The sequence below is a fragment of the Ictalurus furcatus genome, chromosome 5, assembly GCF_023375685.1.
Source record: "Ictalurus furcatus strain D&B chromosome 5, Billie_1.0, whole genome shotgun sequence".
Lineage (NCBI taxonomy): Eukaryota > Metazoa > Chordata > Actinopteri > Siluriformes > Ictaluridae > Ictalurus > Ictalurus furcatus.
Genome location: NC_071259.1, coordinates 5,068,211 through 5,088,661, shown reverse-complemented (window position 1 = coordinate 5,088,661; position 20,451 = coordinate 5,068,211). Strand labels below are relative to the sequence as shown.

The 20,451-nt window shown below is 39.7% G+C and overlaps 3 protein-coding genes across 5 annotated transcripts in view; all 3 read left to right on the top strand.

The window, feature by feature from the left end:
* The first annotated feature begins 96 nt into the window (after positions 1-96).
* qng1 (Q-nucleotide N-glycosylase 1) lies at positions 97-6,792 on the top strand. 2 transcript variants are annotated; one of them, XM_053624367.1, is made up of 5 exons: positions 97-1,586; positions 2,756-3,093; positions 3,190-3,446; positions 3,834-4,029; positions 6,507-6,792. In XM_053624367.1, the coding sequence occupies exons 2-5, from the start codon at positions 2,757-2,759 to the stop codon at positions 6,734-6,736; spliced, it is 1,020 nt and encodes a 339-aa protein (XP_053480342.1). In that variant the 5' UTR covers positions 97-1,586; position 2,756; the 3' UTR covers positions 6,737-6,792. The 2 variants fall into 2 exon arrangements, with proteins under 2 accessions (XP_053480342.1, XP_053480343.1); XM_053624368.1 differs by lacking the exon at positions 97-1,586 and having other exon boundaries at positions 2,118-3,093.
* Positions 6,793-7,208: 416 nt separating this feature from the next.
* Positions 7,209-17,879, top strand: gkap1 (G kinase anchoring protein 1). Of its 2 annotated transcripts, XM_053624359.1 has the most exons (12): positions 7,209-7,266; positions 7,787-8,053; positions 10,429-10,584; positions 10,682-10,759; positions 14,152-14,284; positions 14,385-14,413; positions 14,736-14,888; positions 15,515-15,601; positions 15,820-15,883; positions 16,020-16,090; positions 16,243-16,320; positions 17,197-17,879. In XM_053624359.1, the coding sequence occupies exons 2-12, from the start codon at positions 7,823-7,825 to the stop codon at positions 17,236-17,238; spliced, it is 1,122 nt and encodes a 373-aa protein (XP_053480334.1). In that variant the 5' UTR covers positions 7,209-7,266; positions 7,787-7,822; the 3' UTR covers positions 17,239-17,879. The 2 variants fall into 2 exon arrangements, with proteins under 2 accessions (XP_053480334.1, XP_053480335.1); XM_053624360.1 differs by lacking the exon at positions 10,682-10,759.
* Positions 17,880-18,692: 813 nt separating this feature from the next.
* frmd3 (FERM domain containing 3) overlaps positions 18,693-20,451 on the top strand; it is a 40,990-nt gene continuing 39,231 nt past the window's right edge. Inside the window, exon 1 of the mRNA XM_053624357.1 lies at positions 18,693-19,862. Coding sequence (XP_053480332.1) covers positions 19,560-19,862 — 303 coding nt within the window. The 5' untranslated portion in view covers positions 18,693-19,559. The remainder of the gene's footprint in view (positions 19,863-20,451) is intronic.

The following is a 20,451-nucleotide window of genomic DNA, read 5'->3' as shown; positions in this document are numbered from 1 at the left end:
GAGTCATTGGGAATTCAGGCATAATCTGCATTATATACTATAGAATCCAGATGTTTAAGTTAGAGATGTGCAATATGAGGGAAATCAATCACGATTGTTGAAGATATTTCTATGATGTGATTTATCACTATGTATAGGCTTGCTAACAATTCCCCAGCAATTACAGTAGTGCTTTATTCCAAAATAATAATAATAATAATAATTGGGGTACTTTTCTTTAATGTCTACATATGACATCACTGCATACTTGATTTTTAATATTGAAAAATATTTGTTTATTAAAAAGCTAAAACATTTACTTTCTAAAAAGATCACTATCCCTGCTATTTCAGAAACATGTATTGTGACATAATTGATCACAATATGGATATATAATCATCTTGCCCAGCCTTAATTTGTGTGATCTGTCTAATGTGGCTCAAGAGTTGCCGGTTTAAAACTTAAAAACAAAAAGAAGCCATTTTTATTATCCCTATTATTTTTATGAACATTTTGTAGATTCTGCAAGGCGTATGTAAACTTATCACCTGAAATGTAGGTGAGTTTGGGGTTTGACATTATTGAATGGTTTTCCTCATTCCTTGAGCCCACGCCCCCCGTTCCCGCCCATGTTCATGAAGCTCCGCCTTTATGCTCTTAGGTGGCCTGTAGAACATAGTGTCTATAAAAAGGCAGTAAATCCAAATTATTTCATCATCTAAGAATCTTAAAGCTCTTAAGACAATAAACTTGTTTCACCTTTGTAATTTATTTCAGTAAAGTTTTCTGTTTTTTTTTTTTTTTTAATATGTGTGTGTGTTTGTATATATGTGTATGGAATATACACACGTATATGTGTATAAATGATGCTTTGCTTAAAAAAAAAAAAAGATTAATAGGAAGAGCATCCGAACACAAACCCAAACAAGCAATAACCTTTCACGAAGGCCACGGCTTAATCCAGGGTTTTTATCATGTCCTACATATCTTCCAGGTTATTTGTACAAGCACGGAATAAAAACAAATCGCCTATTGCAGTGGTTTTCAAACTGGGGGCCGCCAGGGGGCGCCCGGGGGGCCTCAACAATTTGGTGTGAAAAATAAATAAATGTATGTTTTCTCTTTCTCACTCTCAGACAACCACACACACACACACACACACACAATCAGTCAATTCCTAATGTAATGTAAAGATGTAAGATGTAATTATTAATTTAAAAAAAAGGGGGGATATATTCAGAAGTCTGTATTTTTAATGTGTTTTAAAGACATCTTGCAAAAGGGGGGCCTTGCCCTGGAAATGTTTGTGAACCCCTGACCTATTGCACCTTTAAAACGAAAACTACAGCATATGAACGCGTCATATCCATCAATCTCCGTTGCACTAGGTGGCGCTGTTGCTCATGTTCAGCCGTTGAGTAAGGAAGAGAAAAGCTGTGTATTTGTGAATGGATGCACTTCGGACATTCGGATATTTTGGTGTAGTATGTAGTGCGGAAGTGTGCGGTGTCTGCATGCGGTTCCTCATCTCTAAACTTCTCCAGAACTTCTAGATTTCATTTCGAGGGTTTTTCTTTTGGATGCAACGCCTCTCGAGTTTATTTCTGGTGTGTATGCTTTAAAATGATTAATAATGTAGTTAGTTTTAAAATTATGAATGAATGAGTTATGTTTTCCCTGCTGAAAAAAACCCCACAATAAAAACCCTCATAGAATTTGTAATGGTTTTAATGGTTATAATGGGAACTGGAATGGTCCATGTGGGTCTGTACTGGTAATTTGTTGCCTTCTATTAGTGGCATGTTATGTCTAGTGGATACCATTAAGGACCTACCTTCTTAATATGGTTTGGTAATACATACATTTGGTAATGGATTTAATGGTTATAATGGGAATTGTATGGCTTTTAATACTAACTGTAATGGTCCCTGTGGGTCTCTACTGGTAATTTCTTGCCTTTTATTGGTGGCATGTTATGTCTAGTGGATACCATTAAGGACCAAGTATGCTAATGGTTTTAATGGTTAACCGCTAATGGTTTGTAATGGTATCTGTAGTGGAAACCATTAGAATTTATGTGATTGTTTCTATTGTTTTAGGGGTTTTTTAAAGCAGGGTTGACGGATGTCTTTGTTAGTGATGTGTGTAGAGCACAGTAGGCTGGTTGTAAACGTGAAAGGAAAACTTCCAAACCCTAAATGTGGTCTGATCGTTTTATTTCATTGAATTCATCAGCTCGACCTCCACATGGCTTAACTAAATATAAAAGAGAGTCCAAGATTTTGTTCCAAATATGACCTGGTTGATCTAGTGCCAATGTGAGTTGCCATACCCGCTTAAGCTTTTTACTTCGAGATAGCTGTGTTACAGAAAAAATGTTTTCTGAATACATTCGTTCATCTTCAGTAACCACTTTATCCTGGTCAGGGTGGCGCATATCCTGGGAACACTGAGCGTGAAGCAGCAATACGGCATGAATGGGACGCCAATGTGTCACAGGACACCACACACACATTCACATGTTTATTTACACCTGGTGAAAGTTTAGTGTAGCCAGATGCTTTAGGAAGGTTGGAGGAAACAGCGAGACAGACATGTGAAACTCTACGCAGACAGTAGCCCCAGCTCAGGTTCGAACCACTGCGCCATCGTGCCACCTTTGTGAATACCGATAAAGCCAAAATACTGTAATGTTCTAACGTTTCATAACTGCAACGTATTGTTTGGAGCTGATTTGAATATGCTGAACATGAATATGATCATCATTTTGGCACAGAATGGAGCAGCCACTGATGCCTCGGGAATCTGGCCAGTATGTGGCGGAGCGGAGCCGGGACGTGTTTGTGGACGAGGAAGGTGTTAAGAAGGTGGCAGAGATGCTCTACATGCTAAGAGACAGCGAGGCTTTCACGGCCACTGGCTGGAAGATGATGAACCCACTTGCTCCCTCTCCGGACACAGATGAAGCCATTAACTGGGTGTTTGTGACCGACACTATGAACTTCTCCTTCTGGCCTGATAGAGAGGACCAGCAGTGTGAAGTGAACTACAGAGGAACCACATATCGTGGCTACATGTCGCTGTGTGCAGCCATCACCAGGGCTATGGACGAGGGTAAGTGGTGCTACAGGATGCACTCAGTGAGCATTTGTGCATCTGCTAAGTTACCTTTGACCTTTACCTGGTTGTTTTGACCTCCTTTCCTGATAGGTGTGCCTATCACCGACCCTGCTTACTTCTCCCAGATGAGCGAGGCTGACCTGGCGCGTATCCTTCAGTCAGATAATGACACACCCATGCCCATGCTGAAGGAGCGTCACCAGGCCCTCACCGAGGCTGGCCGTGTGCTCCTGCAGCATGGCGGATCTTTCCGGAGCTTCATAAGCCACGGGCAGAATGATGCTGAGAAAATGGTGCGGTATATCGTGGATAACATACCCTCCTACAGGGACGAGGCCACCTTTGAGGTATACAGAAATAGTACGACTGTCTTTGCACATTGTGTTTTCTCAGTAACATGACAAGCTACGTTTTTTTTTTGTCACTTCAAGAGAGAGAAAAAAAGAGAGGCTGGTGAAGGAATGACTGTGTAAACGGTTAAAATTTACTAAAGAATTAGAAATTGTCCTCGTCTCTGTGATATGAGGAAGTGGACAGTTTGTGGCATGCTGTTATTGTAAAATAATCAACTTTGGGGTGGTAACAGTAACTCCATTTCATATGGGACCACATCACACCACCCCATCGTTGATTATTTTCATGTAACAGCACAATACATTTTTATTATTTTTTTTTAATTTCCTTTTCACCAAATAAATGTAATGACCATGTAATACAATGTAATGATAAACCAGGGCAAGAGGATTTCCTTCTATAAGAGGGCTCAGATCCTGGTGGCGGATTTCTGGGGGATCATGCAGGCCAGAGGTGAGGGGAACATACCCAACCTGGACTACCTGACCATGTTTGCTGACTACAGAGTGCCACAGGCCCTCGTCTACCTGGAGGCGCTACGCTACTCAGATGCTCTCATGGAGGCACTGAAAAAGGGTAAGGGTGGGTTGTGTTCTGTTCTTACCTTGACCCAGTTCTTATTTATAAATACCGACATGGACGTTTAGAGGGTGTTCACCACCGTTGAAATAAGCCCTATCACCCTGAACAACGATCATATTAATCTTTATAATGAACGTGATCTTCAGTGGCGTCCAATATTTTGTTTTGTAAATAAATTCAGAGTTGACTTTTTTGGTTGAAACTTTTTCCATTGACATTGGTCCATTTTCACTTTGGTTAACAGTTTCCTAAATCACCCACAATGGCGTTCGAGTACCTGTTAAAAGTGGTGCCATTGGGATTCAGCAGCGCTTTAGTCCTTTAGTCTGTCCAGCTCTCTGACCTTCTCATTTGTACACTCCGCTCAAACAGATTAGCTTCAAAAGCTTTAACTTTCATGCTGATACCACCATAAATCACCATTGTACTTGTCATTTCATACACCTCTCATTACTGACATTGAATGTCGCTGTAGGATTTGAGCCTGGTCTCGAGATGTTTTCTGTATTGACATGGAATTGTCTCTAACTTCACGGCCGTTGAAACAGTCCGTACTAATCAGTATGTGTGTGTAGTATGACTACAGTCCCGGACATACCACGTCCACCATGTTGGCATTGTGACGTGACCTTCAACTTCATCATAAACACAAAAATCTTCAAGGGACCACCAGATTTACAACCGCACTAATGGCGAGAGTTAACTGAATTACCAATTTAATGTGGGCGGTGTTAACAGGCTGAGGTAAATTCGTTACCGTTAGCTTGGCCGGCTAAGGCATGATGGAGATCACAAAAAAAAAAGATTTCAAAAGCTGTAACAACTGTTCGCTTGTTTAAAACTTTAACAAGTTAACAATTTATTCGGGTATTGTTAAACAAGCCTTGTTTAACCAAGGTTTAATACTTAAAAAGAGCCGACGTGCTTTACTGCTTTTCTCCTACTGTGCAGTAGGGTAGTACGCGATTTCGGACGCAGCCGATGTGATTTTCATAATGTTGGGGGCGGGACACTTCCAATTCTAGAGCGCATTCGATTGGACAGAAAATCTGATGAGATGCTGAAGTGCAGAATGATGTCATCAAAACTGCTCATGCGTATCGGTGGTAGAGAGAGACTGTCAATTTTGAATGCATATAAATTCTAAATGCGAATTTTGCCATTGTTTTGGAGCACACTAGTTTATAGATAAGCTTAAGGCTAACATACTCATACAAAAAACTACAAAACTTCAATTTTGATTTCATGGGGACTTTAGCAATGTTCCCCTGTGACATCAGCGTCGGAGGCAACACAGAAATAATGCAAATACATCACCAACCAACAAATTAGCACCTGAATATCAAAACGAATCACAAAAAATGTCAATATAAACATATTTACTGTGTTTAAGGCTGGAATTTAATCATAAAAACTATAGACCAATTATGAAGTGAGGAACGAATCAGATATTCTGCACATACTACTATGTTATAGATATGTTTAGGTGCTGCCATGCCTTAGTGAATATTGTGGAAAATCACCTTAGCTTAAAATAAAATCTCTCAGGGGTTTAAGATGCCAAAAATGAGACTTTTATCGAAAAATCACAAAAGCCGAGATGTCTGCAGATGATCTGACCGTTACCGATCATCACCGCTCAGGGTTTTATACAATGCTAAAACAATGATCTCACCCATTGCTCTTCCTGTGAGACCCGGATGTGAAGACTTGAATTTTAAGACCTGAATTTTTGCAGTCTGAATTTGTCAGATTTTAGGAAGGGGAATATGTATGCATTGAATTTTGAATGCTGGAATTTTGTTTTCAATCAAAATATACAAACCCAATGAATTGCAGAGGAAACTATTTCAAGCATTGATATTTCTGTGGGGGTTTTTTCAATTTGTGTCAAATTGCTGGGCAGAAAAATACAAGTATTTTTATTGCGATATGTTTTTATTCAATGTATGTAATTCAACATGCCATTTTGCCTTGAGGACATCTGGCACTATTATACTTCCATAGGGGTTTCCCATTTTTTTTCTTCTCCTTTTGATTACATTTCTGATGATTCACCAAAATTCATAAAATGTTTCTTCCTCCACATCTTAAGTGTTCAAGCTCAATCAGCTTATTTTTTAAAAAGGTTTTTATCTAAAGAAGTAATTCAAATCAAATTGGTAAAAAAAGATACAGATTAAAACAGAGAGTATGATTTTTCTGAGAAATAACAGAGCAGGCCTAAATGATTATACGTATTCAATGATCTCACCAGCTCGACCTAAAATGATCTCAGTTTCTTTGATTAATATAGTCATTTCTCTTTTAATACGTTATATATTGGTCACACATGATTTGAATCTTACTTTTAATTGTTAACCTTAGCATACTGATTCACTCCATGCTTTCTTTTTAGTATATACCATTTGCTTTAAAAATATACTATACGAGCAAATTTGTGTTACGTTAGAGCTGTTTTCTGTTCCCAGGTGAGTTGCTGAGTTCAGGTGAGCGGAGAGAAGTGGAAATTCGTGGCTGTTCAATCTGGTGTGTGGAGAAAATCAAGAATCACCTGTGGCAGCTTGTGAGGGAGAGAGATGGAAAGAGCTGTGACATTAACTCGGCTCTCATTGACTTTTACCTGTGGCCTTATGCAAAACAACACCATGGAGAGATGGCTCATGTTCCCATACACCACACGCGCTGTATATATTATTGAAACGTCTACAGACGTTACATTTTTAAAAATAAATAAATAAAAATATCTGATAAGCATCTGCTGGTATTTGTTTGAATAGAGTTGGCTTAGTGGTTAGCATGTTTGCCTCCTACCTCCAGGGTTGGGGGTTTGATTCCTGCCACTGCCCTGTGTGTGAAGTTTGGGGGGTTTCCTCCGGGTACTCTGGTTTCCTCCCCCAGTCCAAAGACATGCATGGTAGCCTGATTGACATGTCCATAGTGTATGAATGGGTGTCTGAATGTGCCCTGAGATGGAGTGACACTCCATCCAGGGTGTCCCCTGCCTTGTACCCCATGCTCCCTGGGATAGGCTCCAGGTTCCCCACGACCCTGTAGGATAAGTGGTATTGAAGATAGATAGATAGATAGATAGATGGATGGATGGTTGAATAGAACTGTGACGTTTTTCGAAACGCGTTACTACTATTAAACGCATTTGTCCCACTCCGGCTGCCGTAGAGACTGTTGCAGACAGTAAAACCTATAGCAGCTGTACAAAGACTTCAGGAGGTGAAAGTTTATTTATGTTAGGTTCTAGTGGACATAAGGGGTGTTTGGGAAGCATTTGTGATAATTTACGTAAAAACGTTAACGCTAGTTTGTTTTTTTTTGATGAATGCTGAATTCTTTATATAAAAAAAGTACTGACGCGGTGAGCTAGTTACTAGCTAGCTAATAACGCCAAACAATATTAGCGTTACTAGCAGCTCAAATGTCTCGTGTGTAATTAATAGTGTGCGTGTTTTGTTTTATTTAAATTTAAATACGAAACACACTTTTTTTTCCCAAAAGCGTATTTGTTGCTGCACCAAAGTTTATTAATAATAAAGGACTTGGTGAGGGTTTTTTATAGTTGCATTGTGTTCAGCATTTTTATTGAAGATATACCGTACACGTCATGACTGTGCGCAGCCTTGCTGATTTCTCATCCTAGCCATGACGACATATTTCCTCGCCTACATTAAGGGTGCGATTTAAAGCCTTGGCAGGAATAGGGCAGGTTTCAGTTCTTTCACCTCTTTTGTTTCAGGCACATCACAGCAGACATCTGTATTCCAGCTCCAGCATGGCATCTACGTTGATCTCAGTCCCGACCACAGCGTCGCGCTTCGCCCTGCTGCAGGTGGACTCGGACTCAGACAGCGACTCCGACACGGGAAAAGCCAAATCCTCCCGAGAAACCGGCAAATCCTCACGATCTGGGAAATCTGCCGGCGCCAAGAGCAATCAGAGCACTGACAAAAAGAAAGACAAGAAGAAAAAGAAGAAGGAGCAGCAGCAAAGTGAAACCAATGAGGTGACTAGAGGAAAGGTCCATCCCTGAAACACGTTAAAATTGTGCTCATAATGGGGGGTGTGTGTGTGTGTGTGTGTGTGTGTGTGTGTGTGTGTGTGTGTGTGTGTGATCTGTTCAGGAATTATGTGGTGAAGTGTTTGGTATATTTCCATTATTCCCGTCAGAAGTTAGAGTTGTCCCATGCTGATGTCGAAGGGAGATGTTAGGTGGGTTAACCTCAATCACCTTTCTAGTTTAATAGGTTGTGAATATCGTGTACACGATTTCAGGCACTGGTTATAAGCACCCTGGCTCACTACGCATTGAGACACTCAGTACGTTTACCTGGACAACAGTATTCCGTTATTAACCCGATTAAGACAATATTCTGATTAAGAGACTAGCATGTAAACAGCGATTATTGATGACCTTAATCCGGCTAAAGTCATACTCGAAGTAAACACAAATCGAATTGAGACGTGTGGAGTATTCCTGTTTTAGTCGCATTATGGAAGTGCATTACAGACATGTACACACCTTAATCACACTATTAACGTCGTGTGGGAGTTTTCACTGCATTTTGCGACAGGACACACACACACGGCAGTGCTCAACCGTTTGACGGCAAACAAGAGAGCACGGCTGCGTCCGAAACCGCGTACTTACCTACTATATAATAGGAGAAATACATGTATTACGGCTAATGTATAGTAGGTAAGTACGCGGTTTCGGACTCAGCCCATGGCTTCAAGCAGTCGTCTATTTGCACGTATAGCATGACAAATAATTAACTGCACTTGAAGCTTTCGTAAAATTTAAAATGAAACACCTGAAACTGTATACGGTACCATAACGAAGACGAATTATATGTTGATACGTGAAATTTGGGAGGGAACGTCGGACGGCGTGGCGTGGGGACGTAATGACGTGTGCCGTTAATCGATGTATGTTCTATAACATGTAAAACGTTAACATGAAACGAGTATACTAAAACAAGTCATGTAAACACCTTAATCAGAATATTATCTTATTCAGAATAAAGTCAATAATTACATCACTGCTGTCCATGTAAACGTAGTCGCTGATGACTCAATTTCCGGTGACATGACTCATGTTATGAATTGTCACCACTGGCGTTTATCAACAGCAGGCAGGACCGATATCTTTCTGACATTGTCATATAAATTTGTTAGCTCAATCACAAACGTTTCTGTCATGGGACATGGATCAAGCAGGGTCGTAGGCTAGCTAGTGGATTTTTTAAAATCGTTAAAAACACTTAAAAGTCGTTAGACTCAAACAAACCGTATACAGAACGTCAAATAAAATAATAAAAAATCACAAACGTAAGTAATCAGTTGAGAGCCGCAACAACGATAACAAGCTCCTTATATTAGTAGACGAAGTTGGCTGAGAGTTCGTCCCCCATTTTCTTATGAGCTGAGAGGCTTTGTGAAATATGATGTCATTTCCAGTAAGGAAACATAATGAGCATCGATGCTCCCTGTTTTTTTGTAGTGCATTCTGGGATTCTTTTAAGGAGCGAACGTTTCAGTGCGCTGGAGACAGAGATCCCACTGAGACAGAACTTAAAATGGCCGACTCCCCGATCAGTGCCCTGAATACTGAACTAGGGAGCTGATTTGAGATGCACCCGTAGTTATTTGGGACCATCTGCATAAGTGTTAGGGCAGTGGGTTTCTCTGCTGTAGGGATTCTCAAATGTATCTTTTCAAGCCTACTCAGATAGCACACAAATTTATATACTAATAATAAAATCACAGCGTACCATTAAAGTGGCCAGTGGAGTTGCCCTAGGTATTTTAGGTGTTCAAGATTTTTGATTGGTGGCGTATATCCATCAGTTTGTTGCTACTTGACAGTAGTGGTTCAGTGGTTCAGGTATTGGGATATCAGGCTACTAGTTGGAGGATAGAGAGTTCAAAACCCAGTGCCACCAAGATACCACTTGAGCAAAGCTGTTGACTCTGAACTGCTCAGAAGTATTCCGTCTCATGTCTCATATCAATTGTAAGTCAATCACATACAAAAACTCAGCCATTTCTTCAGCTTTTATTATCGCCCAGTAATCTTAAAGTGACGTTTTCTTTACCATAACTTATGTAATGTTTCAAGCGATCACTTACAAGGTTTTATAATGATTTAACTTAAGGAAATCCTTGAACTCTAGTAGCACTTAAGGTTTTATTGTTCCAAACACTTAACTTTAACAAGTACTTAATAGTAATCTTGTAGGAAAATTCAGCTGAAGCTGTTTTATGCAACAAGGCATTCTTAAGTTCTGCTATCTGTATGCTTTAGAGGATGGGTTATGTTCACAGCTGGTTGTGTTTGCTGACCCACTGTTTGGATTTGTTTTTGCTCTGTGTTTGCAGCTCAGGAACCTTGCCTTTAAGAAGCTGCCTCAAAAATCCTCAGCGCCTCCATCTACCTTGACATTGCATGGTTTAGCCAGTGAGCTGCTTAATTCCGCTGATCGCACCTCTGCCCCCCAGGAAAGCTGGCAGGAGTGGAAACAGAGAGATGAGCGGGTAAAAACATCTGATGAACTTTAGACTCTGCCTCTTTTTCTCCCTGTGCTTGTCTAGCTCAGGTGATGTATTTCTTTCACTGTATATGTGTTTGTAGCTGACCAGCGAGTTGTACGAGGCAGACCTGGAAAAGGCCTTAATGCTGAGTAAACTAGAGTTTGAGGAACAGAAAAAGGTAACGCATGCTTCTGCCTCACACACAAACGCACGCGTATATATACAGTGGGGGAAATAAGTATTGAACGCATCAACATTTTTTTCAGTAAATATATTACCAGTAAGGTTATTCACATGAAATTTTCAGCAGACATCAGTATTAACTCAAGAAATCTGCAAATATAAAGAATTCACAACATCAAAGTCCATAAATAAAGTTATGTGTAATAAAGTGGATTGACACAGGAAAAAGTATTGAACATGCTAAAAAAAGGCAGTTCTCCAAGGCAAGGAACCAGCTGAAATCCGTAAGTAATTATACCTCCTATCTGTGCAAATTAATATCAGCTGGGTTAGTAAATTGATGGTCTATAAAAAGACTTTTTGTTACCGAGGTGTCCCACAAGAAACATCTCATGATGGGTAAAAGCAAAAAGTTCTTCCAAGACCTTCGCAACCTTATTGTTGGGAAACATATTGATGGAATCGGATACAGACGTATTTCAAAACTTCTGAATCTTACAGTAAGCACCATTGGGGCCGTTATTCTCAAGTGGAAGCATCATCAACCGGCCACACACAGGAGCTCCTCGTAAGATTTCTGAACAGGGAGGCCAGGGAATAGTAGATGAAAAGAGTAGCCCAAGAGCCAAGGACCACTCGGAAAGAGCTCCAGAAACACTTGGAGGCAGCAGGTGCCATCGTCACAAAGAAAACAATAGTCAATGCACTCCACTGCTCACGCTCACCCCGCAAGACTCAATTACTAAAGAAATGGCATGTCGAAGCTCATTTTTGCTACAACGCATTTGGACCAGCCTATGAAATACTGGGAGAGTGTAGTCTGGTCAGACGAGAGCAAAATTGAACTTTTTGCCTGTCATACTACACACCATGTTTGGAGAAGAAATGGCACTGCACATCACCCTTAAATGGAATCATCACGGTGTGGGGCTTCTTTTCATCGCATTCTACTGGCCGTCTTCATATAATTGAAGGAACGATGAATGGAGACTTTACCGGGAGATTCTTCAGAAGAATCTGCTGCCATCCACCAGGATGATGAAGATGAGACGTGGGTGGACCTTCCAGCAGGACAGTGATCCAAATCATATACAGCAAAGAAAACTCTGGTTTCAGAGAAAAGAAATCAAGGTGTTAGAACGGCCCAGTCAATCACCTGACTTAAATCCAATTGAGTAAGATTTAAAGACAATATGTTTAGAAGAATGGACCAAAATCACACCTGAATACTGCGGCCCATTAATTTCTTCATACAGGAAGCGTCTTGAAGCTGTTATTACAAACAAAGGCTTCTCCACGAAGTATTAAATAAATTTCAGTTAGCGTGTTCAATTCTTTTTTCCTGTGTCATTCCACTTTATTACACATAACTTCATTTTATGGACTTTAATGTTTGAATTTCTTTATATGTGTGGATTTCTCGAGTTAATACTGATGTCTGGTGAAAATTTCATGTTAATAACCTCATTGGAAATATATTTACTGAAAAAATTTTGACGCATTCAATACTTATTTCCCCCACTGTAGATATATATATATATATATCTCAGGGTGTCTGCGGGTCCTTAAAAAGTCTTAAAATGTCTTAAATATAAGGCCTTTATTAGCATTAAAATGTCTTAAACTCACGTTTCAAAGGTCTTAAAAATGCAACCGAACCGACACCGTAAAGAAGACTTGGATTTTATTTTGGCTCGTTGCTGTTTGAGATGGTAAAGCCGTGTGACCGTGTCGCAATCGGAGTGTGTGCGGCTCATCAGTGATTTAAAGTGGCTCGATTCACAGTATACACCGCTCCACACCAACTTCATCTCTGCCTGTGCTGTGAGTTTGAGTCGCTTATAATCTGCATTTAGACACAACACATGCCAGATTCTCTTTGGTTTTATCTTAGCGTAATATCAAACATATTTGTGGGCAGAGGTTTACAGCATTTCACCTGACTGGTAATGAGAAGTGAATTTAAAAATCTGTTGCCAACTGAAAGGAGGTCTTTTGCGGTTTTTCGCCAAAATAAAAGCCATAAAGTCTAACGCATAAAAGTGAATTAAGTCAGAAATATATTACTATTGTTGTATTACTATTCGTACCCCCAACTAAAAAAATATCAAGTATTATTCAGCACAATAGTAATATTACAAAATAGCAAAGGTTTTTTAATATATATATTTTCTTCTTTACAAAAGTTTATGTATATTTATAACAGTTACATTACCCTGGCATTAAATGACAAAAAAAACTCGTAAACACTGTTGCGAGGGGGTTTCTAATACCGCTGCTGAGGGAGTGATGGTAAATTTGACATCTTTTTATCTTCTGACTGCCGTAATCCATTTCTCTCTCTCTCTCTATATTTTTTTTCCTCTCCTGGAAAGTCATGAAAAGGAAATGCTGGATTTTTTTTTTCTTTCACTGTTGGAGTAAATGGTAATGCGAAAAGGTTATTTGCTCCGGCCTCCTATATACCTCTACAGAGGTTTACCCTGCTATACTTTACTTAAACCCAGAAATGAATGTATATGCATGAACACAATCCATCCTAGCTGATGTATTGTGTAGCAGGATTGAAGTGATGTCCAGGTCTTAAAATCTTTTGGAAATATCTTGAATATGGTATGAAAAAGTATTCAGTTTGAAGTGCTGATACCTGCACACACCCTATATATATGTATAATAATATAAATTATGTTACTTATATTCCATACTTGTGAAGTGACCTTGGGATAAATTAAGCAAGACTTTTCATTTATTTATTCATTTAGCACTGAATACACTCTTTATACCAAATACAAGGAATTTTTTGATGCAGAGCGCCTCATGGAACTTGTCGGTCGGTCACTCAGTCTCTCTACTCAGTTACTCATTCACTGTTTTCCCCTCAGTCACACATTCCTTCCCTCACTCACTCACCACTAAATAAATGTCAAAGCAGCACACCACATATGATGCATCAGTACACATGTAGTGGTGTACAATTTTGGCCTTATTTAGTAGTAGCTGTTTCTGACAAAAACAGCATTTTGTATGTTGTATTTATGGGCTCGAGTCTGCATTTTGAACACTTTTTCATTTGTTTTAGTGGCAAAAAAAACCTGATACGAGTGTGTAACAGTATATTTCCAACATATTTATAAACCCAGATTTTGGATTGACCGAAAGTTTTCATTGTGTTTCTCAGCCTGTTTTTGCTAAGCTGTCAGCTAGGACATTCTCATATATATATATATACACACAATGAATATAAATTGGGACTTGTTTATTGTGTCTTGTTTATTTAACTGCAGACGGTTGAAAAATAAATCTGTTTTAAAAAAATATATATCTTTATTCGTATGTAAATACAGAAGTAGATTTCTGGCTTTGATTAGTTGACAACTCTGTGCGCAGGATACTGTGAGCGCTGAGACCGCATCGCCCAAAGCCAAAGGAGGAGGGAAGAAAGAGAAGAAAAAGAACCAGCAGGGGAAAGACAAACGCATCACGGTGTCTCTGAAAGACTTTCAGCAGGAGGTTAACATGGGTGAGCGTGAGGTTTTTTTCTTTCTTTTCTTCGTATTTGTTTATGTATGACAGAGAGAGAGATGCGAGAGAGAAATACTAACCGAGCCTTTCTATTGCAGATCCGCCGAATAAGAGGCCAGAGAGAGAGGTGAGTTTCAGTATAGTTGGACCCAAGGACGGGAATTGATGTTAAAATATCACTGGTGTGACAAAATCTAATTAAAAATCCGTTGTAAAGAATCAGAATCGGGATTCATGCATACAAAAGATGAGGCTTGTAATGAACCCTGATTTAAGATGTATAGTTTTTATAGTGCGAATGAAGATAACATCACTGCACTGATGAATCTGTACGGCTTGTGTAAAGCAGACGTAGCGATGTGTGTGCAGTTCTACTTCGAGGTATTTTGTTATCAGTCAGTATTTTTTCTCTCTCTCTCTCCCCCACTCTCCTCTCTCCACTTTATCAGGAGCCAAAGCCTGCAAACACAGCAGCGCACGAAAAGCGATTCTTTAACCAACTAGAGGACGACGTAAACCGAATCGTGCAGAGGGACAAGCGCCGAGAGCAGTTCAGCTGCAGCGCAGGTCAAGAGGTTAACACCTCCTCTGAACAAGAACAGGTCAGAGACAGGGTCAGGTGTTCATGAAACTTAAAAGCACTTGAGATCTTAACTCACAAGTCAGAGATGAGTGTTTGTAGAAGTGCTGTGCAGAGATTCACCTGCTCTTACTGCTCTCGGTTACTATGTGACTCATACGTTTAAGCCTCAAACACACACACAATGTTGTTGATTTGAATATTATTCATTGAAATTGTGCAGAGGTGCTAAAATGTACAGTTTAGCTGTAGAATGTACAATTTTCTACTGCGTTACGGAGATATTTGAGACACAAATGTGAATAAAATTCACCCTGTGGAAACGCCTGTTCACTGAAGGAGGGGGGAAAGGCTCAGGGTATAATAAATACACACTGGGTTCTAGTAGCGAATACTTTACAACTCTCTTTGCATCAATTTTCTCCTAGTGAACTTTGAGCTATTGGTGAGCTAGTGGTACACAAAGCCTTGATCTTGTGAGCCAATAGAAAACAAAAAAGCAGGGTTTTGGTGTTTTTGGTCAGTAAAAAAAGGATCAGTATTGTTTACACCAGACTTTTGCTATCACTGCTTCCACACACAGACTTATCTGTCATAGACATATGCTAAGGTTTTTGTGGTCACGCTCTTTCTCATTCTTCCTCTCAGGATGTAAGAACTGAACAGTTAAAATTTGAGCTGGAAAAGAAAGACCAGGAAATAGAGAAACTGAAGAAGACCATTTCTCAGTGGGAGGTAAGATCATCGTGATAACCCCTGACTCAAGCTGGTTAGAATGTGGGGCAAGTAAACACAATAAAATACAGACATGCTGGACATCTGAAGGTTGGAAATGTTAGTCAGAATGCCCTGCTCATTTCAGTGAGAAATAATCGTTAAAATAAAGGTGTCTTTGGATTTCTGTTCATTATTTGTTGTTGTTTTTCGTTTTGTCCCCCCCCCCCCCCCCCCAGGAGAGATATAAAGAAGTGAAGGCAAGAAATGGCCAGTTACTCAAGATGCTGCAACAAGGAGAGAGTAAGTACACAGTCCTCACCAACACACTCAATCGTATTACACGGCGCTAGCAGGATGGGAAGAATTGTATATTAAATCGCACAGGCTCCAGAAAACCTTTCTAATGCGTTTACACTTCAATAACTGCCTCATTCAGTGAAAGACAAAGCGGAAATCTTGCAGCAAGTAGAGGAGCTTCTGAACATAAAAGAGGAGCTGACAAAACAGGTATGTGTGCTTTAATTCATAACATTTAAGAGTCAGGAATGAGTTCTGAGGTATGTTCTGTTGTATGAAGTGGATTGAATCTTTGAAGATCGTTAGCTGACCGTGTATGTTGAGTAATAAAATCTACGTTTCGTTTGGTTTCCTTTGCTCAGGTGACGTTACTGCATGCGTCGTTAGAACAGGAGAGGTCGAAGGTGAAGGGATTACAGTCAGAACAACCGAAACATCAAGTAAGTACCGTCTTAATCAGTGACGAATCAGTCCACCGCTGCGGAAGTGCTATCTAAAGATGCTTTTTCCACCACACATTCAGAACCAAGACAAGCTGGGTTTTTTTTTTTGTTTTGTTTTTTCCCCCCCCATAGACAACAATAAGAGCAACTGCATCATCAGAAGGAAGTGCTACTAGGGTTTCATTTAGTTCATTTGTCTCGTTGGTTTTTTTTATAACCTGCTAATATTATTGTATTTGCACACAGATTTGGATGTTTCGTTACCAAAGAGACTCTACACAAGGAAAAGCTCCCATGCCCAGTGTAATATCTGTTGTCGGATCATTTATGATTTGCATCTAAAAGGGCTTGGGTGAAGGTTAATGGCAGGAAATTCTACTAAATACCAGGATATTTTAGGCCAAACACCCTGGTTGCCTCTGCCAAGAGGTTATGAGCTTGGCTGTGCGTAGATGTTTGACGACTTGTAAAATGTTAGAGTAGACTGAACGTAAAATCAACGTCTTGTGATTTTTTTTTTTTCCCTCTTCTTTTCCATTCGAATTGCATTTAGAGGGTTTAGGTGAAGTTTAATGGCATGACATCTGCCCACCATCTGGTTGCCTCTGACAGGAGGTTACGAGGTTGCTTGAAGTGAAAACAATGCAGTCATGCAGCGTATGACCGTAATATAAACAGCACATGGACTGTAGATATAAAGCGTTACACGATTAACACAGGAAAATGTTCTCGGGGGATTTATTTATTTAACGATTTCCCCCCACTGATATGCTGAAAGAGAAACAAGATTATTTGGATGAATATTGTGTATTTTTGTACTTTCAGTAAACACATCCGGTACATGGACTAATGCTTTATTCTCTTCCTCCTCAGACCAACCGGAAGGGCAAGAAGGCACCAGAGGGAGATTTATGAAGACCTGATATGGACCTGAACGGACGGTCTTATTCCTCCCACTTCTCCAGCACTGACACACACTCCACTCGCTCGTCTCATCTCGTCTCATATCACACATATGCACTTCTTCCTGTCCCTCATGGCTGCAGTCTTATTTGCTTCATAACTTCTATGTGGGTAAAAGTTGCCCTTGTGTGCTGCTAAATTTAGAAATCCTCTTTCAGTATTGTTATTTTTGAAATCTGGTTTCAGTATTTCAATATTTGCTTGGTATTTTGAGTGATTGATATGCAGTGGCTGGTGGATATGATGTGATTTCAGCAGGGTTGAGTTTCCCAGAAGCGTTACGAACTGCTGACGTTCACGTTGTGCTATTATAAATGCTGTCACTGAGCAGGATTTATAGTGTAGACAAAACTGGACCCAAGATCCATCCCGAGCCACAAGCAGGACTGAAATCAGTATAAATGGGCAACTTCTACTAACACAATTTAAAGTCTCGTCATTTCGTATGGGATGGTCTGCCAGCTGCTGGTGAAAAAGTGCCAGGGCATTTCATCCACAAAGCGAACCACCCACTTTACTCTGTACTTCACTACGAGCAGAAGGGTGTACTTTTGAGTTCTTTTTAATAAAGACGCCAATCTACTTTTTCAAAGAATAATCAATGATCGTTTTGAGTGTCTTTTTATTCACGAGCTGGGTTGATTGAATCGGAGTTCTTTGTTTTTTCATGGGGCCTGTTCATCAGAGCCAAATGTCTATTATACTGTAGTACACTCTGTAAGAAGCACTGACAGCCGTACTAAGGAAACAACAACGTTTTGTCATCTTTCAACATGGGTGAAAGCTGAAGAACTTTAAACAGAAAAAGAGGCGTGGTTGTTACACTCATACCAAACAAGTGAGGTAATGGACAAAAATATATTAGCATTTACGATACTAATTGTAACCCCATTCGGCATTTTAGTTTTACATCTAGTGTTTTGGAGAGGGTTAATACCATGAATTAATTAATTATAAATATTTTTTAAAAAACATAAATACATATATAAAAAAAAAACAACAAAAGCATCTTCAGAGTAGATGCACTTTTTGCCTAGAATTTCCAGAAATGTATTCTTGGCATTTTCTCCATCGATTTCTTGAGGAATCCCCCTGAGATGCTTTTTAGACAGTATTAAAGGAGTTCCCACCTATGCCCGACACTTATTGGTTGCTTTTTTTTATTGGAATATTTCTCTCTGAGTTGTCCGTTTGAATTTTTTTTTTTACATTTAAAAACAAATAAAGTTAGTTTTTTAATGAAAGAAATGAATACATTGGCACAATTATATTTTTGTCTACAACAATGATTTCAAAACATTTAATCATACACCTTCAGATCAAAAAGTTTTTAAGATCATGAGAAACATTTCAGTCAAGTGTCTCTAAACTTTTGACCGGTAGTGTATATATAAATGTGTGCATATGTGTGTGTGTGTGTGTGTGTGTGGTGGGGGTTGTTACATTTGTCTTGCTTTAAATGTTTGGGTTTTTATGGGAATGGGGACACGTAATGGATAAGCAAAATAATAAGAGAATAAATCAGTAGATAAAGTAAAGGTGTATATACAAATTTGCAAACAAATGATTTAAAGTTCCCTGCATGAGGACAAAAAATCCAGTTTCATTGTAATTGCAGTCTCTCTTTAAACAATGACTCCTGACATTTCCAGGGAACTGTCACAGTTTTGAAATGTGTTTGGGGAAATCATGTCATCTCTGCAAAACTGTCCACATGATGTCACATATGTAATGGCGAGAATCTAATTTATCTGTAATATACACAACAAAAATATGTTGTATGTATAGAAACACTGTATACAGCTCTGGAAGGTCACGTGACCAGACTGTCGGTGATGCAACGCTGGTGCACGCGGTCAAGTAAATACAAGTTTAGATGTCACATTGATAACAATTTGCTCTTTAACAACTGAAATATAAACAGCACGGAAATCGAGGGATGGTGTAGAAAACACGAGGACAGAAATTTTACTACAGTAAAAGCTCACAGCTATTTTCATTATCGCGCGTTCGCGTGCGCTTTATTCTGGACTCGGGACACTTACGTCAACAGAAAGAGTTGCCAGATTGGAGAATTATAAACCGTTTGCTCGTCTGGCGCTACATAAACTCCATTTGATTTAAAACATATTGCCTTAAATATAGGGGGAAATGAACACTACTATACACGTACAATACAACTGGGACGTATTTATAGCTAGTGAGATGTATTAAAATGATGGAAATTTATTTTAGATTGATCCAATCTGGCAACCCAGATAGGAGGAGAGAGAATGAGAGAGAACCAGAGAGAGACAGAGAGAGAGAGAGAAAGGGGGGATTTGCAGATTTCCTCACAGCATCACAGAACCCACAGCACTCCTGAGCGTGAATGCACCGTGATCATTACCGAGCGCGCAGCTTGTGCACGCGCTGCCTGTGCGCATGAGAGGCGCCGAGGCCCCGGTTTCCGGCATGTAGGATCCAGAGCCATGAAAATGCTGCGCCTCCGGAGCTCGAGCGTGTCCTCGCTCAGCCGGGAGATCCACTGCACCGTGCGCCTGCTGGACGACTCGGAGATCGCCTGCAGCATCCAGGTACGAGCGAACCGAGGAGACGCCATGGTCATGTTTATCCTGCTTATAACGACCAGTGTGTGCTAGAGGAAAATGTTAGATGGGTTTCCTGCACGTGTTTTTAGATGACTGTGGGGTTCCTGAGCTGCTTCACAATGAGTCCAGCTTGTTTACTGTTTGAGTTGGACCTGCTCATGATTCGTCAATTTTTGCCTTTTATTGCATATACGTTTCACGCACACTCACCAAACTGCATAGCATTGCATCTGTTATTGGATATGATTGGATACAAGCTTAGAATTAAAACCTTCAATTGAAATAATCCAACAATAATCAGGCGTGAGCAGAATAAAAGATGCTGCTTCCACATGCTCTGTAAGTCTATGGGTTTAGGTGGGTCTACCAGGGATCTCACATCCCAGACATGTCACCAGTTACTTTGTTGGTTTTTTTTGGTTTTTTTTTTTTGGTTTTGTTTGTTTTAATCTATTTTTCCCATCACAGATTTTTTTTGTTAATTGTAAAATAACTTCCACACACCTCCTCAGCACAGAATGACTGCATTTCTTTAACATTATTTAAATAATGTTTAAAATATTATGTTGTCTAT